This window comes from Mus pahari, chromosome 18 (assembly GCF_900095145.1).
Source record: "Mus pahari chromosome 18, PAHARI_EIJ_v1.1, whole genome shotgun sequence".
Taxonomy (NCBI): Eukaryota; Metazoa; Chordata; class Mammalia; order Rodentia; family Muridae; genus Mus; species Mus pahari.
The window spans coordinates 39,483,747-39,508,488 of NC_034607.1; the positions used below are offsets into that span (position 1 = coordinate 39,483,747).

Genomic DNA, 24,742 nt, shown 5'->3' on the forward strand with positions numbered 1-24,742 from the left:
TATACTTCTTATTACAAAAGAATGCATTAAGTTAAAAGTACATGATGGTGGTGTGTGGTGGTGCATTCCTTTAATCTCAGCACTTGGGAGGCAGAAGCAGGAAGATCTCTAAATTTGGGACCAGCATGGTCTTCCAGAGCAAGTTCCAGGACAGTCAGAACAACACAAAGAAATCCTGTCTAGAAAAAGAAGACAAAAATATATTCAAATAGTTTCTTCTAGCAAATTCTACATCTTAATAAAAAGGGATATAAGTAAAAATAAAACTAAGTTATAAAATTATGGACTATAGTAGGACACAGTGTACCAGGGGCTTCTCACATCTGCTCCAAGAAGGTGGTGCCAATGATGTAACTAGGGATTTATCAAAAGATGGCTGTAGTAGGGCTAGCTGACACCATGCATTCTGTCTGGAAGCCTGCCTGATAATGGCTATTTCCTGAGAAATCAAGGCAGACAGTGCATAGGGAAAGTGAAAATCAAGATATGTAGATTGGTCTCTAATTTGAAGTTTAACTGCATTAACTACCCAGGATTCTGTGCTTTTGCTTTGGCTGTCCTAGAACTTACTTAGTAGACGGAGCTGGCCTTAAATTCTCAGAGATTCTCCTACCTCAGCCTCTCGAGTTCTGGGATTAACTTGTGTACCACCACTGTCTGGCTCATTTGAATATTTAAATAAATGCCATGAAAATGTATGTTTTGAGAATTTCAGTAAGGTTAAGAAAAAAGTATTGGCTATAAACATGGAGAAACTATGCACTGGTGACAATAAAATGGAGAGAGAAAGTTCTTTTAAGATGTTCTTGCTTTTTTTTTTTTTTTTCTTTTTAAATGAAAACAAACATTTCCATGAGAACACTGATGCTGTCTACATAGAAGGGAAGATAGTAGAGGCTCCAGGGCAGGGATCACAGCCCCTTAAGCAGAGAGGTGAGAGCCATTGGGTGATGCAGCCATTTCCCTTACATTTATTTACATGTGTGTACCCTTGTGGGTGACACTGTGCACATGCAGAGGTAAGAGGACAACTTGAGGCAGCCACTTCTCTCTACCATGTGCGTTCTTGGGATTGAACTCAGGCCATCAGGTTGGTTATCTTCTGAGCTGCCTTGTCAGCCCTAGAATATGCTTTATAAATGTGAGCATAATAGAAACAAACATGTGAAGAAACTGTCCAGCTTTAAAGAGCCTAACATTTTAAACAATTGGACATGTAATATGAGTAGTGATTCTTGGAGCATTTACGTTATTCATAATACTTAGAGAAATTCAAGAGCATATTATTGGAGAGATGCTGTTTAGAATATACTTCATGATGATTTTGTAAAGGTTTATCAGTATATTTTTTGAATTATGTGTGTATGTCTCTGGTGTGGGTGTGACTTGTGAGTACAGGTGTCTGTGGACCTCAGCTGTCATAGCTTTTGTAGCTGGAGTTAGGAGTAGGCATGAGCTGCCTGGCGTGGATGCTGAGAAACAAAGTTGGGTTCTTTGAGAGAGCAATAAGTTCTCTTAGCCACTGAGCCATCTCTTCAGACCCTTCACGCTGATCTAAAACATTTGATGCTGTAATTTTAAACCAGCGGAGTAAGGGTAAAATGCTGGGAGACTGAGGCATAAGGATCATATTGTTGTGAGTTCAAAGCCAGCCTGGGCTACAAAATGAGTGTGAGGCTGGCTTGGGCTACACTGTGAGACAATGTCTCAAAACAAAATAAAACTAAACAAACCAACAGACAAACAAACAAGAAAAAACAAACAAAAACATAGCTTTGGGAACAGCCCACCTGTGTCTGAAGCCTGGTTTCCACTTATTTACATCTCCAAGTGCTTTATTCATGTATTAGAGATAGTACTTTTTACCTGATAAATAGTTGCCTTGAAAATTAATGAAATAAGCTAGGCGGTGGTGGCGCACACCTTTAATCCCAGCACGTGGGAGGCAGAGGCAGGTGGATTTCTGAGTTTGAGGCCAGCCTGGTCTAAAAAGTGAGTTCCAGGACATCCAAGGCTATACAGAGAAACCCTGTCACAAAAAAAAAAAAAAAAAAGAAAATTTAATGAAATGTTCAGAGTAATACCAAGCACGCTGTTAGCATTCATCAAATGTTATTTCTATAATTATACTATTTATTCATTAAATAGCTGGTGTGGAAAATAATCATTGGCAAATATTAAAAACAAAGATATGGTTATTGAAATAAACTCAATTATTGGGACAAAGAGAAAATGATGAAAGCTTGAGCAGTGGGCAGTCTGTTGCATGGATGAGGTTGGGTTTGGCTTCTCCCTGACTGCCGGCCGCACTGGCCGCACTGAGGGATGGAAGGCTGTGGGAAATGTTCTGAAGTTCTGAGGAAACAGTGATTTGGAACCTCAAATTCTATTTTTAGTCAAACTAGCTTCCAAAGTTGAACCAAAAATACATTTCAGGAATGTGAGGACATAAACAATTTTCAAAAGAAAGGATTGACAGAAGGACATAAGCAGAGCAAAGAGGCCGGCAAACTTGGGGTCAAATCTAAATATTAAAAACATTTCTTTCAAGTTTAGGAATGTGAGAGAAAAGTAAAGGGTGATTCCTACAAACCCTGTAACAAGAATGGTAGGAAGCATACATTTTGGGCATTAGTAATTTACTTTTTAAAAATTCAAATTAAATTTAAACTGGAGCTTTTGGTTTACCCAGTGATAGAATTAAGAGCTGTTTTGGTTTCTGGAGATTAATAATTGAGCTTAGTGTTGAAGGCATTTTGTGGTTCCACGGGCTTACCAAATATAGAAAGCTGAAACACACAAAGACGTAAAATGGGATGTGTTGTTTCCAAGCCAATTGAGCAAATGTCAGCACACTGTTTGCCAGGGGGCAGGATTGTGCTTCCTACTGCTGGCTATACTGTGCCCATGGCAGCCATGCTCTCCCATGGCACCTGATGCTCCCTGCACTGTTAAACAGAAATAGCTATTAATAGTAGTATATATGAACAAATGGGATGCCTGAGTTCTAGGAAAACCTGGATTTTACAGAACAAAGGAAGGGGCAAAGAAAACTTAATTTCAGTTAAAGACAGAAAAAAAAGAGGGGGAGATGTAACAGAAATAACAGGAAACATGAAAAATGTCTGGAAAAACTTGCCCCAATAAAAATGATTGGAGCAAAGATTTCTAGGAGAGATAAGAGATTCTCAGGTTGGACTTAGGTTAAGTTGTAGCAGGAGGTAGGTAAACCATGGCACATCTGTATTCCAGAACAGCACTGCTTGTTTGTAAGGCATTATTACCCTTCGTCCCTAGCTGCCAAGATGAGTGTTGCAGTTATTACTATGTAAGTGTTAGAGAGGAAGACTCTCATAGGTATCGTGGAGATGGACCCATACCATAGGCTGGCAAGACTGGGCCTAGAGTTAGAATCAGGATCAGACCTATGGCTCAGCAGCAAGAGGTTTTGGCCTTTACTACATATGCAGTCTTTATTGCCCATCTCACAGTGTTTGCTATTCCAAGGTCCTGGGGGAAATGTTAAGAGAGGTAGATATTCGTTGGACCCATGCTTCCATTCTTTGTGAGCTTTGAGAGACTGCACATGGGCTACCCTAAGTTAGGCATCTTCTACAGAAGCTCTTGCCAGGGCAAGATTGGCAGGCATCTGAAACACAGACAGGCTCATCAAGGCTACCTTTTCAGCAGTAATGTGGGTCTGCCTCTGGAAAGGCAGTGTGCCCACATATACATAGCAGATAGAATTTCCCATTTCATTTAAGTAAAATATGAAGTGAATGCCATTGAAAATAGCATTTGCATTTAGTTTGCCAGTACAGAAAAGGAAATAAAGAATTCTCGTGTGACCTGAGAAAATTCTTTGCTTTCTACTTGATAGTAGTGCCTTGATAATAGTGGCAAGCTATGGCTTAGAGGAGGCTTTAAAGAATTTAGCGAGTGGTACTGCACACCTTTGATCCCAGCACACAGGAGGCAGAGGCAGGCGGATCTCTGAGGTTAAGGCCAGCCTGGTCTACAGAGTGAGTCCAGGACAGCCAGGGCTACACAGAGAAACCCTATCTGGGAGAGGTGAGAAAACAAACAATTTCGCAAACCCCGGTATATCTAAAATCAGTACTAAATATATGGTATGTCGTAGAATAACCATTCTATTACATTGTTATTATAGTGTAAAAAAAAAATCGAAGACCTGAAAGTTATATTTAGTTTTATGTGAATATTGCTATTGAAGTTTGTACAACTGCTTGTTATTATTTTTCTAGGCTGGGCCATGCAAGTTGCAGCCTTTATCTTTATTCATAGGAAGTGGAAGGATGATAAGAGCCATTTTGAAGACATGATTGATTATTTTTGTGCCACCCGTGAACCACTACAGCTTCTCATTTTTCCAGAAGGAACTGACCTCACAGGTAAGGTAGCGTGGGTTTGGGTTACAGAATTTATAAACTTAGACACCACTAGTCAAATCTCCTACAGTGTATGTGAATATCAACAAAATGGATGGACAACCCCCTACGTCACTCAGTTGATGGTACCCAAGTCTGACTTGAAGATACAATCCTGAAGTTCCATGTTCTCAGAATGCTGCAGGCAGATCACAAGTTTAAGACCAGCCTGAGCAATTTAGTGAGTCAGTGCCTCAAAACACTGGCTAGGAGTAGAGCTCACCAGGGGGCTGTTGTGAGGCCCTGGGTCCAGTTCCCAGTGTCGTGAAATGAGGGGAGGACCAAAAAGAAAGCAAAATTTAAAATATTTTATAAATTTTATTATAAAAACCTTGCAAATAAGTAAAATATCACACACTCAAATTAACTAGAGTGAAATTCTGTACAAGTCAATGAACATACAAGTCAGTTCACTACTGTTAGGATAGGTGTTCAGGATGAAAGTGGAGAAATCCAATAATGTTAGGATAGGTGTTCAGGATGTAAGCGGGGAAGCTTAACAAGAATTCAACATTTTCAGTATTAAATGTATTTTAGACAAGTTATTTTAGTATATAAATATATTTGATATTAAGTCAAATACAATTTATATTCTTTGAGAATTTCATATTTGAATATAGTTTACGTTTTGCCATATTTACTTCTCACTCTTCCTTGTGACATAGCTTCCAGATCTGCCTTCTTCTCTCATCAAGGCTGGGTGTGATGGCTTAAGCCTATTTGTAATTCCAGTACTTGGGAAGCACAGGCAGAAGGCTTGACACAGGGTCTCTGTCAGCCTGAGCTCAGTGAGCCCCAAGCCCACCTAGGCTGGTGAATAAGGCTATCTCAGAAACAGTTAGTAAAGCCAACCAGTAAAACAGCCACCGCCTCACGACCCACGACTTCTGTTTGAACTTACTATGAATTGGATTTATTATGGGCAACCACAAGAGGTTATTATTTTTCATGTTTATAGTCCTAGAAATGACTTAAAATATTTATATTTTAAGCCTTACAATATATCCTTCAAATATTAGCCTCTATCTTTACATGAACTGAATTCCAAAATGATATTGAGGTAGAATTAATCCCTTCTACCAGTTCTGTATATTCTCTTCCAAAGTATTATTTTTCCTGTAAACCATTTATCCTTCAAGTTCTTTTTATATAAGAAAAGAATATAAAAGTAACTAATTTTAAATCTTGTGACCTTTCCAGATACTTAAATTATCTCCCTACTACAAAAAAGCTTTGTCTCTTGAGAAAAATCATCTATACTTGTGTTGGAGATGGGATGTAGAACTGTATATTTAGAACCTTTCTACTTCAGCAAATAAAAACAAGATTAATAAAAACACTACACAGTCTGTCACATGTGTTAAAGTAGTGTTTTTACAGAGCAAACCTAACATGGACAAATGTAGAACTTTTCTGGTTAATTATTGGAGGGCTCTAGGAGGACTTGCAGTTGAATTAGAGGGAACTCTGTAGAAAAAAGTCAAAGGGGCCCTTTCTCCAGTGTGATAAACCATTCCTTCAAAGAGTGATTCAGCAGAATGTAAGAGGGTGGTGTGGTATGCTGTATGAGGGAACACAGACCTAAGAGGGCAGAGAATGAAAGACAAAATGGACAAGTTGTATGGCAAAGAGGAATATAAACTTATCTTCCAAGACCTGTAATACTGTACTAGAAAGGGTGACCTTTTTTTTTTTTTTTGCAATATTTTATTAAAATAGCATATTTAACCATGATTAACCAAGAATATGTTAACATTGTCCCCCCACCATCCCTACCCCAATATGCAACACAACACAGTAATTTCAAATATCTTTGTTCAAGAACCAACAGGGATGTTTCAAAGTCAACTTTGCAACTGAAAACTAGACTTTCAGAAAACTCTGAATTAAAAAAGACCTACAAAGCTTTACAACAGAGTTCTTTCATCTGTCCCCAAATAAACACTGGTGCCACCCACCAGACAATACCTCTAGGATTTTTATTCTTTATGCATAGTGTAACGTCTCATTTATAAGTACCCACTTCTATAAATTGGCGTTTTCCACCCCATTTAATGTTTCTTTTCAGATTCACAAAGAAGCCAGTAAATAAAACTGTCAGTGACAGTTACAGCATACACTCTAACAGCAAGATAAAAACCTGAAAATAGCAGAGCTGCTTCCAGGCTGCTGTACATAAGAAAGCGCAGGGCAAAGCCTGCAGATCTCAAGGGAGCTTTTAGGCTCATCGGGGTCTTTAAAGCGAGCTTCAGAATAAAGTTCCAGTTTGTTCTTCATGGCACCTGCTTAAGTCTTTAAAAACAATCCCACAAAAGTCCACCTCATACGGGTAAAACAGAGTCTCATATCCTAAGGCTAACTCACGCTGGCCTGCTTGGGTTTAGGGATGTACTAGTAATTAGCCTGGTACTCTAGTTCCTTCTGGAAGTAGTGGATGGTTTTGTTCAATCCTTCTTCCAGTGGAACCACAGGTTCCCACCCCAGCATCAGTTTTGCTTTTTTGTTGTCTGGTTTTCTTTTCTGCGGGTCATCCTGGGCTTCAGAGAGAGACTGATTTTCACTTCCACTGCCCAACAAGGTTTTTAATTAACTGAGCAGTTTCCAGGATTGTGTGTTCTTCTGGATTTCCCAAGTTGATAGGACTGCCAGCATGGCTGTTCATCAGTGCTACTCGGCTATTCACCAGATCACTAATGTACTGGAATGCCAGTGTCAGAGACCCAGATCCATATACTGTGAGTGGCTCCCCTTGTAGTGCTTGTAAGACGAAGTTGCTGACCACCCATCCATCATTCATGTGCATTGTGGCCCAAAGGTGTTGAAGATCCTTGCTACCTGTACTTCCACACCTTCCTGCTTCATGTAGGCATAGCACATCATCTCTGCAACATGTTTACCTTCATCATAGCAGGCTCGGGGTCCTATGGGATTCACATGGTCCCAGTAGTCTTCACTTTGAGGGTGGACCTCAGGCTCTCCATATGCCTTGGAAGTGGAAGCTAGGAGCAGACAGGCACCCACATGCTTTGCCAGTCCCAACGTGTTTAGTGTTCCAATTGTATCAGTCTTCAGTATCTTAATGCGGTTGTACATGATGCTAAATGGTATATCTGGTCAGCTTCGATGTAGAGCATCTCGACCACATCATGGTTAATCCACCTGTTTTCGGGCTTCTCCACTCAAGCGGACCCCACAAGGCTTGGCCATGCTTCCCCCACTTGCCAGTTCTCAAGCCAGGGCTAGCAGCCCCAGCTTTTGCTTTCACTCTCCAGGCCCTGACCCACCCCCCTCAGCCACGCCCCCTCCCCTTTTTCTCCTCCTCCTGGCCGGCCACCAACCCCTTCAGCCATTCCCAGCTAGTTGCTACTAGGAAGGGTGGTGTTGGCTTCAACACCAGAGAAGAGTTACATTTAAATTAGGATTTGTTTTTTGTTTTTTGTTTTTTGTTTTTATTTTTGTTTTTTTTTTTTCGAGACAGGCTTTCTCTGTGTAGCCTTGGCTATCCTGGAACTCACTCTGTAGACCAGGCTGGCCTCAAACTCAGAAATCCACCTCCCTCTGCCTCCAAGTTTTGGTATTAAAGGCGTGCACCACCACTGCTGGGCTAAAACCCTAATAAAACATTTTATATTCTGCTTTAAGTTCTGAATCTAGTTTGCTTGCATACTTTTAGATTAGTATGTTTCATGGCTTTATATACATTTCGTCTGTGAATACTATTATTGTTTATAACTTCTTGTTAAGGGAAGAAGTATATATTGGGAAATTAAAAAGCACAGAAGTATACATAGATGTTGCTGTAATTCCATAGTCCCTGAATGAACATGATTTGAATTTTTGGTTCATTTTGCTCATCATTTAGTCACAGATTCTTACATACACGTTCACATTCTTAGAATTATGTGCACATACACACTGGCTCCTTCATAACCTTAAAACTAGCAAAGAGAACATGTGTTTTGTACCCATTTTATCTCTTACTTACATTGTAATCTTTCTTATCTTTTGACTTTTGAGCTGATTATGCAGTCTGTATTGTGTATTGGGGTCTTTAAAGAAAGAAATATTTATGGAGAGAGCAAGGTTTGCTTTAAGGGAGTGGTTTTTGCGACAGCAGACCTTGCGCCAGTGGAAGCGTCCTGGGAAGAGCAGCAGTTGAAACCTAAAAGTGGACATCATCTTCTGTGTAGTGCAAGTAAGGATACCCTTGTTTCTAAGACAATTGATTTACATGAAACCCAGTCACATTGTGGAGTAAGTGCTGCCCTACTACTCTACCAATCGGAACAGCAATCCTATCAAGAAGTACCTTTACCAGAGTCTCTAGAATAAAAGTTTGTACCATCCTAGTTTCATTTCTGATGTTGTGATAAACACCCTAACTGAAAGCAAGTTAGTGGAGAACTGGGTTTACATCACCTTACAATCCCAGGTTACAGTCCATCACTGTGTGGAAGTCAAGGCAGGAACTCGAAACAGCTGGTCACATCCACAGTTCGAAGCGGAAATAAATACACCCTTGCTTGCTTGCTTGCTCTTAGTTAGCTTTTTTTCTCTCTTACATTTTTCATGATCCCAACTATAGGAAACGATGCCACCCAAAGTGGGTGACAGTCCCCAGGACATGCCCACTGATCAAGATTAAGACTCTTTTAAGGTGCTTCCAAGTTGTGACAGGTTGACAGTTAAAGCCTGGTGCATGCAGCCTTGTGAGGTTGACATAAAGTGTTTGCTGTAACACTTGTTAGGGTATAATGTTTAGTTCTGTCTGATTTGGAAAGAAAAGCTATTTCCAGATTTTAACAATGAAATTACATAGAATTTGATACTCTTGCACATAAAATTTCTTTATTTAATAAATATTCCAGTGTTTTGAAATTTCAGATACAAAATTAGTTCCCTTCCATGAAGCTTGTTATATGAAGAAAGAGATAATCAGCTAATAAGAATCCATACAGCTGTCATAAGAGTTTGTATAGAAAAATAAAACACTTGCCCCTAGAGGTATTGCGGGTGTGGCTGCTGTGTCACATGTGAGTCAGGAGGTGGCAGAGAGGGGAGAGGCTGTGAGTGTTCTGACTTACAAACATCTAAATAATTAGCAACCTAACATTCCCTGGAAAAGGTGAATCTAAGACGACCATCAGTTTGGCATCAGGCTCCCAGGATAGGGAACAAGCCAGAGACTAGAAGAACCCCACCCGGGACCACAAGCCCTGGGCAGAAGTGAGCCTGACACAGACAGCCCTCGAAAGGAGCTACTGTATGTGCTGGGCGAAGAGCAAGCCCAAGATGACCACCAGACTGGCATCCTAGGACCCAGACCTGAGAAGACCACCAGTCTAGTGCCTGGCCTGGGGCTGAGGGTGCAGACCATGCCTGAAATGACCCCTGCCCAGCACCATAATACACAACCCAGACACTCAGAGACCCTGGGCACCACTAAGAGGAGCAGGAATGTGGTGGAGAGGTGGAAGAAAAAGAGAAACACAAGGATGTGGGCACAGTGAAGAGAAGCGGAACTGGAGACTTGAGGGTAGTGAGGGAAAGCCTGATGTGAGTAGCTGGTGAAGTCACCTGGGACCATGGTGGCATCCAGCCTGTGCTGTCACTGGGGCCACATCAGGCCTGTAACCCTGCAACAGCAGGAGTCTTTTACCAAAGGCCAGGCAAATGTCCCTGGTCTGGGCTGCCAGCCAGGGACATATTGATGTCTGAGGGCTGTGTAGAACTGGCCCCACCCCTCATCCAGGCATTGTGGGAGAGCTGGCCTTGGAGGCAGAGCAAGAGAACTGGCTTCACCCCTAGCCAGCTGCAGTATTCAAGAGAGTGCCCTGCACGTTCTTGGCCTTGGGGATATGGAGAGCTGTCCCTTCAGCTCATCTCCTGTGAGGTGGTGTGGATGAGGGAGAGATACCCTTCTTTCCCTTGTGAGACCTGGCCCTTGGGGTCCTGATAGCCAGAGAGCTGGCCCTACCCCTCTCCCTGGGCAGCACAGCTCTGCAGTGCTGGATATGGGATTGCATGTGAGCTGGTCATGCGGGTGTGAGAACAGGAGGGCTGGCCCTGCCTCCCGTCTACTGTATGGTAGTGTGGAGGAGGGAGAGATGCCCTCCTCTCCCTTGTCTCTTGGGACAGAAGGCCCTGCACCTCCCCTGGGCAGCAGGGTACAGTAGGGGTTGGCTGAGCTGGCTGTGAGGGTGTACGAGCCAGGAGCTGGTGGACTGACAAGCTTAGATACCTCTCAGGCCAAGACCCAAGGATTTAAATTGCCGCACCCCAACATCTATCCCATTAATAAACTGCTGGAGTGTGTGAAGGGGTCTGTCTTATAGATCCCAAACTACAGGATCTCCATGAGACAGGGCAACAACAGGAATCTCAGTGAGGTTCCAATACTGATAGAGTAGCAGAAGACAGGCCTCATGGCAGACCGACTCATTCCAAGGAACATTTGCAAGAAGTGTGGACAAAAAGGAAATACTGTGGGACATACTGTGACACACAGCTTCCACAAGAGTTTTATCTCAGGGTCGTGTTGCAAGCATGGAAGGTGGGCACGAGGGGAGGGGGAGATGGATGGGATTGGGGGTCCATGATGTGAAATTCATAAAGAGCCAATAAAAAGCTAAAAAAATTTTAAAGGGGAAAAGATAAGGCAGGATGGGAAGACAGTAAAAGAAGGAAGCACGGTGCTAGCCTATAAGGTGGTCAGGACAAGCCTCTCAAGTTTCTGGTAAGCAGGGACTGAGTGGATGAGGTAGAAGACTTCCTCTGCAGCAAAAGGCGTGGCTAATTGAGTAACAGCTGCACAAGCTGAGGTTGGAACATGCCCAGGTGGCTTGAGAAGATCAGAGTGGCCAGCGGTCCCATGGGTGTGGTGGGTGGAAGGCGTGGGAGGCTGCAGGGGATGAGCTGACAAGAGGCCGAGGTTGGAAAACTAATAAGGATGGCCTGGGAAGGGGTGAGTGGAGTGAGGGACAGAGCAGCACCACACTGACTTGTCCCAGAGTGTGTCCCAAACTGTACATTTTAGCATTGTGTATATTTGTCTCCACATCTACAACAGACTTGATTTGCACATGGAAACCCTCAGTCACTGACCCTGACCACAAGCTGATGAGAGGTCGCATCTCTCTGATGTCTCTGGGGCTCCTCATCCCCTTTAAGGTCTGCAGCTGGCTGCAACAGAAATGCTGCTAGTCTGCTCATGCCCGGGACATTCACAGCAGATGCAGAATAGCTTATTGATTTCCTTGTCCAAGGTCTTTCCTTGTATTGTTGGGAGAGCTGTGGGCATTTGACTCAGTACCTCTGATAGAAATGACACAGCGCCTTCTGTAATATTATGTGCTGGATATTGTGTTGTGGGATGCATCTGTGGTTGCTGGAGGACTAGAGAACTCACTGATCTTAAATTTACTCCTAGGAAAGTTGTGTTTATACAGATATTTTTTTTTACTAGTCTGTAAATTTCCAAACAGCTGAGAATTGCATGCCTTAACATTTGCTGTCATCAGAAGGTATTTCATGATCTCTACTAGCCAAGGCCAAATTTTTGAACACTTTATTTTCCAGTTGTATTTGCTGAGTAACGAGTTTGGTTCTTCTTGGAATTTTTAAAGTGACCTCATGGAATGGAAAAAGAAGTTATTGCCAACAACTGGAACATATACTTGTCTCTGTAGCTATATTCAGCCAAATCATGTTCAGATGTTTGTACATGATGTGCTAATCATGTGTCTATTTTGCTGTGCAGTGGTTTTGGTTAGTAATATTAGCCACTCTGTGCTTGAACAAGGCAGATATTTTATTTTGCTTTCAAAGCCTAAATTATTGGCTTAAAAAATGTTGATTTGATTGCTAGTTATTTCTTCAGGGTGTCTAGATCTTTTATTTTGTTAATTTTTCATTTTTTATTAGTATTTTACTTTCAAATTTTTCTTATTTCAGGATTTGATTATTAGTGCTGCTTGGGAAACCTAAGGCCTTGCACATGGTAGACAAGTGACCTATTGAACATCCTCACCTCACATAAAGGTGATCTTTAGTGAAAACTTTAGCTTATTAGTTTTTTGTCTTTATATCTCAATTTTCATTTCATATCAGTTTTTTAAAAGCCACCTAAGTAATTTTAAAGTTTGGGATATAAATTTAAGGAAACATATTAAGGCTTATTCATAATGTAAATTTACATCTATCAACCTATCTATCTACCCACCCACCCACCCACCCACCCAAATTCAGATATTTGTAAGGGATTATCTCAAATGTTTGCATTGTGGGGCTGGATAAATGACCCAGTGGTTAAGAGCATTTGATATTCTTGTAGAGGACCTGATTTGGTGCCTGAATCTGTAACTCCAGTTCCAGAGGATCTGATGCCCTCTTCTGGCCTCTTCGACACTGCACACTGTCACACAGACATACAGGCAACACTCATACACATACTCAGAATGTTTGTGTTGTCTTTGTATACTGTGTAACAACAGAAACGTGCCTTCTGGGCATATTCAGGGTCTCACAGTATAGTGGCTGGCCTGGAATTCACTGTGAACACTAAGCTGGTCGTGAACTCCTGTAAATCTGCCCGTCTTTGCCTTCCAAATTCTGTGATTGAAGGTGTCACCATCATGCCTGGACATAAGTGCTATTTTTATACAAGAAATGTTTAATGTTTTTCCTTAGCTTTTACATTATGGCTTCTAACAGTCTATTCTTTTTGTCTAGAAAATAACAAGGCTAGGAGTAATGATTTTGCTGAGAAGAACGGACTTCAGAAATATGAATACGTCTTACACCCAAGAACCACCGGCTTTACTTTTGTGGTGGACCGCCTAAGAGAAGGTAAGTTCTGATCTTAAAATGTGTGGTTTGAAATATATGTGACACCAGTCGCTGAGCTGTATATGTATATCTGACGTGTAGTGAGCCATATAAATCCAATGACCTGTGACAAGTAGTCACCTTCCTCTTCTAAGTGCTTCATGTCATAAAATTGCCTGTGCCTAACATGAAAGGCCTTGAAACCTTAAGAAAAGGTGTCTTTTCCTAATGGCATCACTGTTCTTTGAGTCTGATGTGCTTTAAGATAAAAAGTATAATTTGCTAAAATGGAGCCTTTTACATCTAAGTACCATGATTTTGAAGAAATATTTGCTACCAGCCTAGAATCACATCGGGATGGTAAGACCAAATCTGTCCATGGTCAGTTTGGGTTATTTTTGAAATTCTGTGATTATAAATACTAAGATGTGGACTGTGGTCTTGACTTTTGCGTTCCCAGTGCCTACTGCATGCCTCTGCCATCAGCTTGTAGAAGCTCGTAAGGTGGGTGTCTTTGTCTCTGTGTCTGCGCAGAGGCAGGAAGGCGTTCAGGTCGTGTGCCCGTGTTCTCACCTCTGTCTGCCCCTCCCTCTCTCAGGTTGTAGTCTCTTTAACTTAGACTTACTCTGCTCAGCCCACAGCGTGGTTTCCCTTTCATTTATTTAGTAATTTCTTCGCAGGTATATGTGACACTGGGAAGCTAGCACATTGCTGTATTTCTCAGTTAATAGAAAATGACTTTTACTCACATGATTATCCTAAGTACAGACAAGACAATGGAGATTGTTTTATAGTTGATGAGGGTATATGTGTAGCGTTCTCTGTTCTGAAATCTAGAAAATATGTACTAGCAACCTGGGTAACTTTGTCGCACACTTGAGAAGTGTATATTTGCCTAGTCTGTACTCAGAACACTAGTCAGGAGCCACAGGTAGTAATTAATTGTTCCCTGCCAGCACTGGTGACTGATTCCCCACAGCCAGTATATCATTAAAAAAGGAGAAAACCAGATGATAATTCTGTTTATTTCATTTAGAGTTGTGGACTAGAAACCTATATACTATATTGAAAAGAAGAAACATGTTGATGCTTGTTAAAGTATTAACAGCCACTAACACTGAGTATTTACAAGTGTGGGACATTGCACTAAGTGTTTGTAGTGTAAAGTTTACTTCCTCTTTAGAAGCCTCCAGAGCAGTTCTCATGTATCACACAGAACAAGGGCAGACAGCAAGGGGAAGAAGGTCATCCGTTGCTGGATAGTGCGAGCCTGAGTAGCATATGCTCTCATTTACAGTATGGCTGGAGTTAGACTCCAAACCACAAAGGCACCTTAGGAACATGAGGGAGCTGCATGGTTTACGAGAGGACTGAAAAGAAAGAAAGGCAAAGGATAATGGCAGGTAATGGTCTCGGGTAGATGTGTTTTGCTGCGAGGTAACAACAGGAGCAGACATGGACTGGGGAGGCACACTGTAGTGTTGAGGACAGACTTGGTCTCTTGGCGGAAGTGAGATCTGCACCAAGGTCAGCAGTAAGGAGGGCCTAAGAGACCACTGAGCCCACGGCATTCTTTTAGGAAAGGAGTGTAAGACTCAGGAGGAGGCCCAGCTCGGCCTTCTGATCCTTAGACCTTGGAGATCTGCTTTTACGTACACTGTGGAAAGAAAGCTTGCTCTTATAACAAAAGACCACTATAATAATATTTCAGTAGCATTTCAATGGACCCCCAGAAGCCACACATTAAAATCATCAACGTAAAGCACCGTTTTCATGATTCTCACTATCAGCTGAGCCTAGTCTATTGCTTAGTAAGTGGGGGCAGGCAGACGTGAGTTCAGAACATCAGGAGTTAAGGATAAAGCGAGAGCAAGCATTTAACTAGAGGGGTGAGAGAACAAGGAAAGGAGCCCATGTGTCTCTTTAGACTGTTTACTAGGACTGAGAACACTTGGCAATGTGATGCTATGTACCGTTTTACAATAGGTTGTTTTACAAGTAGGTTGTTTGCAACAGTAACCACAAGGTTTGCCCTGAGTGCCTGCCTTTGTACCATCTGTGTGCATGCGTTATCAGCCTGCTAGTCTTTCTTTTGGGGGGATGTGGAATTGCCCTGCAAATGAGAGTAATCAGCATCAGTTGTGTTGACTCTTGAAATATGCCAGAAAGTGGTAAGTACACAGTATTTTCCTAGCATGCTTTTCAAAACATTATATATTATATTCACAGGTACTTGTTACTGGCAATTCATACAGGCTCCTAATCACAGAAACTTCCATTATACGTGTGTGTGTGTGTGTGTGTGTGTGTGTGTGTGTGTGTGTTTTTAAAAATGGAAGTAATCCAGTCTCAATACTAGTTACCAACCTAGGGGAAACAAATTCCTTTTTAATTATATGTTATAATAAAATGTATAATGAAATCTTCAGCCTTGAGATCACTGTCCCCAAACACTATTCATCATAATGTCTTGTGATTTATAATTTTATTATAGATGATGCTATTGTAATAATTATTTTCACCAGGAGGAGGCACATTTGAAAGCACTGAGTCTTTTTTTTTTTTTTTTTAAAGATTTATTTATTTATTATATGTAAGTACACTGTAGCTGTCTTCAGACACTCCAGAAGAGGGCATCAGATCTTGTTACGGATGGTTGTGAGCCACCATGTGGTTGCTGGGATTTAAACTCCGGACCTTTGGAAGAGCAGTTGGGTGCTCTTACCCACTGAGCCATCTCACCAGCCCGAAAGCACTGAGTCTTATTGAAACAACTTGAAATTAGGCTAGACTACCCAGAGTAAGAGATAAAAAAACATTTGTTTCAGAATATGACCCAATTTGAGATATGATTATCTTCAAGAAGTTTATAGTCTTAATGGACAGAGATAAGAATGATACACATTGAAAACTGTCTACATTAACATATATGTTAAGTGATAAGTTTTATGACATACAGTATGCAGAAATTTTGGTAAATAGTACCAAGTGTTCATGTAAGAGTCCTGTGGTCTGAAATCCTCATGTGAGTGACTCCTGTAAGAGGCTGAACACTGGAGACTGAGCTGGATAGGCAGAATAAACAAACGCTCATAGCTGAGGAGTACAAGAAAGGGCCAGTGTGGCTCAAGTAGCCACCTTGCAAACAAAATGGTATTTTAAAATGTGATACCTCAGGTAGCGATAATGTTAGTCTATTAATAGATTGAGTCATAAAACAAATTTGCCCAGCTATTATTATTTAGATTTGAAATCAGTATTTTTTAAAAAAAATTCAGACCAGTCTAAATTTCTGTTTTTATATATATATATATATATATATATATATATATATATATATATATATATAGCTCATATGCATAAATTCTGCTTAAGAAGAAATGAAGGATATAGCCTTTCCATGAATCTGGGTGTCACTGAGTTAACCACTGAAGAAAAAGTAAATTCTCACCAGGCAATCTGGATCAGCACACTTGAACAAAGCCCGTCAGTTTGATCAGGAAGAGAATTGCCGACATAGCAACAGACTTTATGCATATGTGGTACCTGAAGGACCTGTGTCTGGCCCTCTTGTATTGGTCACTGTAGCCCTCCTTTGCCATGACAAAACTGTAAGCGACAGCAGTACATTCACAGACAGCTTGGCTTCAGCAACATTGTGAAAGTCCTTTAGCTTCTTGATCTTGAGGCTTGATTCACGCCTGCCTACTTACAGTTAATCTGTTTGTTGTAGTGGCATTGTATAGGGAAGGAGTCAAGCCAGCACAGGTCACCACCCTGTGCAGCGCACACTCCACTTATTTTAGTCAGTAAGCCTCTCCTAGGGTGGAATTTCAGCCACCCTGCTCAGCAGTGTGTGAAGGAGGGCAAGGAAGACAGGCAGGCATGCAAACAACTGAGCTATTGGGGCACTCAAAACCATGCATGCAGCCTGACCTTTCAAAGCGCCTTTCTTAATTGTGTGGGAGCCATTTATAAATATGTCAAGACTTTCCCCTTATGTTTAAAATGTGATTGTACAGTAGACCTTTGACATTTGCAAGAATATTTTCTGGAACCCGTGCTGCTTCCCCACATTTGCAGATACTTTACAGATTAGCAGTTGGCTTTCTTTTGAGGTCATGTCATAAGGAGAAGATCCTGCCTGTTGATTTTGGTATATAAGTGCACAACACATAAGAGATCAATGAGTGGAGTGCGCACACAGCCCACATAACATTCTGAAATAAATGCAGCAAAAACAAAGAAAGAACCTGAGCTTTTTACTGTGGACAGCTCCTGCCTGTATCTTTTTAATGAAACAGTTTATGGCAACCCTAGTAGAACATGATGGAAAGCATATATCTTATATGCTACAGTCCTTTAACATTAGCAAATGCTTCTTGTGTTCCAGGCCTGAGCTGTACGTGTTTTCCTTCCCTTCCTTTGCTTATCCAGTATAACCAGCCATGGTGCTTTTACAAGCATAGCTGCTTAGTGCCTGGCCCAGGCTTACAGACTCAGTCTGGAGCTGCCATTCCTGGCTTCATAGTTCTCGAACTACTGTCATATGTGCTACCCAATTCTCCCAGCCGAGCCGTGCGTCCTACCTGTACAGACAGGATGTCCACAGCAGCTTGTCTAGGGTCATGTGGCTTAGTAGGAAGATTGTAATTCGAAGTTAGGTTAGTTTCATGCACTTATCAATACAAGTTCAGCATTTTTCTGTTATAAATACTACAAAATTGTTCCTTGTTGCAACCTCCTTATTTTTACTCTGAACACTTTGAATGTGTTATAAATTTTGTTTGTTTGTTTGTGTGTGTGTGTGTGTGTGTGTGTGTGTAAAACATCCTTACCTTAAAATTTAACTCCAGTTATCTCTGGTATACTGTACACCAGGTTCTTTTTGGAATGACAGCATTATTTACCCCAGGTACCATGATTGCTACTGTGCCTTTGCTTTGTGTTATATAGTATAGTAGTATATTGTAGAGGATAAACAGTTGGAACTACACCCCACATCATTTTGCAAGTGTCCATTCTTCCAAATTGGGGCTCCATTTTCCCTTGTTTTAGCCATTACCTCTCATATATGCATCATAACTTTATATAGGATCTCTATCTATTAAAAATAAAGGTATTTGTTATTATAAAAGCACATTTATTATTACAAGTAGAAAAATTAGTTATAAAGAAGAAAAGAAAGTCATTTGCCCCTGAGGGACAGTCTAGCTCTTCTGGCTCCTGCTTCAGCATGCACACACAGCGAATGTTAGGGTTCAGCCATGCGTCTTGTTTTATAATGATTTTTAAATTTACAATTGTTTGTAACATGTTTCTCATTTGTTCTCAGGGTATATGCACCCTGCTCTATCAGACAACTGTTGAACTAGATTCCAATTTTGCTATCATTACAAATACTATCACATGATTATCCTCTTATGGTCAGTTTCTTTAGCCCAATTACCAATGTGTGTAAGTTTTCTCGAGGCTTTTGAAAAGCTCTATCTTTACTTGATCGTCAGTTGCTCTGAGAATGCTTTGGGACCCTCCCTTACAGACACGCCCACATTCTACTGTGTCCTCTGTCCTTGCCTCTGACTCACCTGCTCTCCTTTCTCCTTTGTCATCCGCTCTAGACACTGCTATCAGGCATGCTTCAGTAAAGTACCACTCTGGGACAATCATGTATATATGCTTATGTATTCAGAAAATGCTCTCAGATACCTATGTTCTTGAGAACTGTAAAGTTTAGAAAACAATGATAGTGAATTGGTTTAAGAAATAAAAATAAGGGCTGGTGAGATGACTCGGTGGTTAAGAGCACTGACTGCTCTTCCGAAGGTCCTGAGTTCAGATCCCAGCAACCACATGGTGGCTCACAACCACCTGTTATGAGATCTAATGCCCTCTTCTGGTGTGTCTGAAGACAGCTACAGTGTACTTATATATAATAATAAATCTTTGGGCCGGAGCGAGCAGGGACTGAGCAAGCGAAGTTGACCGGAGCAAGTGGGCTTGACCGGAGCAAGTAGAGGGAGGTCCTAAAAATTCAACTCCCAACAACCACATGAAGGCTCACAACCATCTGTATAGCTACAATGTACTCACATATATACAATAAATAAATAAATCTTTAAAAAAAGAGAAAAATAAAAGTACATTGAGACATAAAGACACAAAATTATAGCATATGAATAAAGAAGTGAGGCATATTTCAAAAAGTCACTTATAGATTTATGCCATTTTCATATTTTTTATCTTAACATGGTTGTACTTTACTTTTAATGATTGAAAGAAAGACACTTTCTTTTTAATCTTTTTCTTTTTAATGTGCTTGTACCCATGTGTGTGCAATGCCTGTGGAGGCCAGTAGAGGGCATCAGATTCCCTAGAACTGGAGTTACTGATGGTTGTAAGCCTCTATGTGGGTGCTGTGAATTGAACCCAGGTTCTTAGGAAGAACAGCCAGTGCTCTTAACTGCTGAGCCATCAGTTGGGAAACAAAGGACATGGAAGAAGGTGGCTGTGTTTGCTAAGTATCCCTTCCTGCGATGTGCGTCAGACGACCCTGACTCATTGGCCATTCTCCATCATACCTTTTACTTTTGCATTTTACCTCTGGTTGCTTCTAGCCGTATTCAACCCTGCAGTTCTTCACTTTCATTTGTAATCTTTTGTTCTTTTCCTAAGGACCTTCCCTGAGTTCGTTCCCAGTTTCTGTTCTCTGTCTAGTAGAGCTCTGCTCTTTATTAAAGAGCTGCCGTCATGCCTCCCAGGTCACTAGAGCAATGAGTTCTCTCTCACAAACCTAACTGTAGTACCACAACCACCTTCATTCTGGAGCTTAAGTCCCAGCAGATGCTCATGTGACAGGACTTTTCTGTTGTGAAGAGATGTACGGTGGTCTGCAGGCCCACTGAGGTGGAGCAGATGATAACTACTGTTTCAGATATATTCCTGCCTTGGTTTGTTTGTTTTCCCACTACTACAGGATAAAGGAGTGATCCCCCTCTCATTGAATATATACTTTTAGAAGAGAAATGTAGAAACATATTTCTTGTAACTGAACTTGAATTTGATTATTAAAAAAATCTATATAGAAATTTGCCTTTAAAAAAATCTTCATTGTTTACATTCATCATATTTGGTACTCTATTACACAAAGCTTATTTCAAACAAGTCTGCATTATACATTGAGAATATGCTTCTTAATGTTTCCACTGTTAGAATTTCTTGCAGCGAGTTTTAGTTCTGAGGTGTTGCCACAGGGACAGCTTTGTGTCACTCTGTAACGTTCCCCTCCAGTAGGAGAAAATGTTGTCCTCACCAGATACTGCTTTTCAATGACCAGCGGATGTCAGGAACGCCTCCTCTACCAGAGGGAGGGCCTGATGTAAGTCTGCTGATTTACAGCACCAACCGAAGTCCTCAGCATGTCTCTGTTATTACAGAGTTGCCATTGTTAGAACTAAGTGAACATTTTATACTCCTTTGAAACCCTTGTCTATCCCTGCGTACTGGTGTCCTGTTAGGATTTCTCTATTAATGGTAGTACCTTGGAAAATGCAGATTACTGACGCTTATGAAATGTTTATTTTAAAATTCAGAATTGTGGAAAAAGCACCATCTGTAAGTAAAGTGTGTGGTGCTGCCTCTCTTTGTGTGATGTGTTGGCGTGTGTACTGACCACGAAAGTCTTGTTACATGCACTGGCACGTTCTCCCTGTGAGACAGGAGAGCGCAGTAGAGGGTGTGCTGGAGCCTAGCTTGTGTCAGCTGCATGGAAACGGCCATGCGTGTGTGTGTGTGTGTGTGTGTGTGTGTGTGTGTGTGTGTGTGTGTGTGTGTTTGTGTGTAACAAGACTCTTGGGCTTCCTGTTTACATGAAAGTTTGTTCTTAGCAAAGGTCAGATTTTGGCCTGAATATAATAAACTCTCTGAACTCTTAAATCAGAGAATTTATTTTAACAGGAGCATGTTGCTGCCTTTTGGTTTTGTATATCATTTGATTGCTGTGTTTCTTTTTTGGGTTTGTCCAAAAAAGGTTCATCTTGTTTGATTTGTTTGATGTCAATCTAGACATGTGTCTGTCTGTCTGTCTGTCTGTCCCTCCCTCCCTCCTATCTCTTATCCCAGCTTATCTCTCTCAGCTCTTTTGGCTTTGTAGATTTTATTCATTTTCTTAAATATACTCTTTCTGCATCCATTTTTAGATTGAATGCATTAAAAAAGTCCAGGATTTGCAGTGTTATAAAGTAATACTAAAGCACTTTCAAGTCTTGATAGTATATGTGTACATATAAAAACAACACCAAATATATAAATTGTTCACTTGCATTCTGCTTAGGTTAGCTTATGTATGATATACAATATGAACTGACTATATTTCTGTATTGCCGTTCTAACACAGGAAACTCTTGTGTGATTCCTTTTTGTCTTTGACCATGAGCATTGTCTCTGTAGCTCAGGATGATTTTTTTTGTTGCAAGGACTGAAATATTTTTCTCCCACAAATACATAAGTATTTGTAATTTCTTATGATTCATTTACCATATTTAAAATCTGTTTTATATGGTTATAATACCTTTAAACAACTAGCCTTTGGCAGTGAGACAACACTACAAAATTTTTAAGCTTTAAAATATGAGGTATTGTGTTATCTGTAGATTAAATCCACTTTGATTGAAGTGAATTAGTCTCCCCAATCTCAAGAAATAATTATTAATATGGGATCCCATGAAGCTACTTGACAGAGCTTTTGAGTACAGAATGTTTAAAAACATTCATGGTTATTTATAACGTGTCATTCCCGTTTCCTTAGAATTATAAATGGTCTTTACCAGAAGACAAACTAAGTGAAGTATGGCCCCCAGTGCCAACATCAAGTGATAAAGTGTGTGCGTAGGGCTTGATGGGAAGGCGTGCTGCTATGCAGGATGGAGAGTGAGTAGCCAAACATAAGACAGTACTGATGTTCCCCAGTCAGTGCATCAGGTCTTCATGATTTACAATGGACATGAGCCTTATTGCATTTCATAGTCTCTTAGAGTTGGTATACCTGGCCACTGAGGAGCTTCTGCATTTGTAGATTGTTTTGGATGTCATTACAGAAGGCCTAACAAACCAATCATGGCACACTCCTGCATAGGAGTTTCTTGCTATTCCTGTTGTGTGTTCCTGGAAATTATCCTGCATCTATAATTCATGTGCCTAAAAAGGATTTGACATTTTTCAGAGTTATAAGATTGCATGTCTTCATAGAAGAGTGTCTTAAAGACCACAATAGGCTTTATAATGTTAAATTCTAGACTCCTCTGTCCTCCATGATTCTGTGCTCGTAAACATATGTACATATGTATATATAACATACAATTTAAACAAATTTTTACAAGAAATTAAAAACCTTTCTTATATCTGTAAAAAACATCTTTATTCTGTTATTAGGGTTCTTTTTTAATTCAGGTGTATTGTAGTGACTTCTATGTTATTTTTAATGGAGGCTCATTTGAATACTTCAGGGATGGACAGTGGCAAGATCCAAAGTAATTAGGAAACATTGGGACTTTGGCTTTGCTTTGAAAGATGAGTAGTGAGTTCAGGGAAAGAGAAACCTGTTATGGAAAGCTTGTCTGGATATGCTATTTTATACTTGTATGGATCGAAGGTGTATATATGTAAATATTCTAACAAAATGTCTTTGTAAATATATAATTTTGTGTTTAATTTTAATGAATAATAGTATGCTGGTGACAGCATCAGCATAAGAATTTGTGATGAACACAGTTAGAAAGTGTATTATCCAATGGTACAAAGTGCCATGGTGTGATCAGTGTGTAAAGTACAGTGTATGATCCAATGGTACATACACAAGGGCCTGAGTTTGGTTCCCCAGCACCCACATAAAACACTGAGCACCATGGCACAAGCCTGTATCCTCAGCACCCAGGAAGCTAAGACAGAAGAATCTCTGGGCCTTGTGTCCAGCCTGTCGAGCATTAATGTGTCCAGTAGTGAGTGTGAAGGCTCAGCGAGAAACCCTGTCTTTAAAATGTAGGGCTAAAATGATGGAGGAAAACATAGGCCTGACACTACACATGCTTATGTTCATGTGTACCCAATGTGTGCACACATCTTAACACACAGACATACATAGAGTTACTGGATAGAGAAGGACCATTATTACAAGCAGAGTAAGAGATAAAATTATGGAATTAGAAGTTAAATTTGGTCCTGATAGTTTGAATAGAAAATTTGGGAGGGCATAGTTGCTCAGTTAGAGATATTGTGTAGAGACCGACAAGCCTGGAGCCCGGGGTTGATCTTTGATATTAAAGAGTCAGAGGAGCTATGTCACAAAGTAGTCTTAGATGTCATGAAGTTTAACTTTCAGCAAAACAAAATTAAAGGAACATGAAAGCATGCCATTTGTAAAGGTAGCAGCTATGACTGTAGATACTCAAGACAGGTGAATAGAGTGTCCCCTCTTACTATTCTGTGACTGTAGATATTCAGGACGGGTGAATAGATTGTCCAATCTTACTTACTATTCTAGGCATTTACTACTTGTTTTTGGCTTTGTCATCTTCATCATTATCCCAGAATAGTGCCTTGTTTTTAGATTTCTGCAGTAATTATGTGCCATTTAAAGGAGACCCAGTAAAAGTAATTATACCTCTTGATTTTTACATCTCCTTTGAGCCACAAGTGAGATATTTACAGAGCTGTGATGACGTATACTAGTAGAGTATGATTCATCTTGATTCCAAAGATGCTAGACAAGAGTCCCTGAAGAAGTGCCTTACTTATCTCTTCACAGAGTGGATGGAGATTAAAAAGAACAAACAACCTTGTCTTTTCTTCAAGTGGTCCTATTTTATATCGATAGGCATTGATTGGATCTGAATCAATCTTCTCAGCATTGATGAGTCGGATTGCAAGGCTGGGCCCCCACACACGATGGGAATGCTTCCTGTGTGTTATTTTTCAGATAACTGTTTTCTAGGAGCCAGAAATACCCTGGAGCATCAAAAGCTGAAAGAGTCCTTTTAGTGCAGCAATAACCATATTTTTGGTGACATTAAAGAATAAGTTGCATAGGACTGAAGTACCATAAGTCAGAGTGGAATATAGTGAAATGGTGGAGTGGAGTTATGTGTAAGGGAGCTTGCTGATAAAAAGGGGTCAGGTAACCTGAAGCAAAACCCGTTTAAGGATAGCTTGGAGAGTATAGTGTTTTTGTAGGCATTTGTGTCTCCGTGACTGACCTTATATGTAGGTCTTGAGGCTTTGAACTCAGATCTTTATGCCTGTACGAGCGCTCTTATCCACTGAGCAATCTCCCTAGCCTTCAGCGCGACACTCAACTGTATCATCACCATTATCCTCTCCTGTCTCCTCGCCAAGTGGTCCTTTTCTTTTTCAAAATATTCTCTCCCTCTCTCCCTCTCCCTCTCTCCCTCTCTCCCTCTCTCCCTCTCCCTCTC

At 40.7% G+C, this 24,742-nt stretch overlaps 1 protein-coding gene and 2 pseudogenes across 5 annotated transcripts in view; 2 read left to right on the forward strand and 1 right to left on the reverse strand.

Moving 5' to 3' along the window:
* Lclat1 (lysocardiolipin acyltransferase 1) overlaps positions 1-24,742 on the forward strand; it is a 129,809-nt gene that overhangs the window by 67,215 nt on the left and 37,852 nt on the right. For all 5 annotated transcript variants that reach the window (XM_021218112.2, XM_021218113.2, XM_021218114.2 and 2 more), the window contains 2 exons: positions 4,266-4,412; positions 13,179-13,295. In XM_021218112.2, the coding sequence (XP_021073771.1) occupies positions 4,266-4,412; positions 13,179-13,295 (264 nt within the window). The remainder of the gene's footprint in view (positions 1-4,265; positions 4,413-13,178; positions 13,296-24,742) is intronic.
* Positions 6,804-7,597, reverse strand: LOC110335969 (annotated as a pseudogene).
* Positions 9,440-9,562, forward strand: LOC115062520 (annotated as a pseudogene).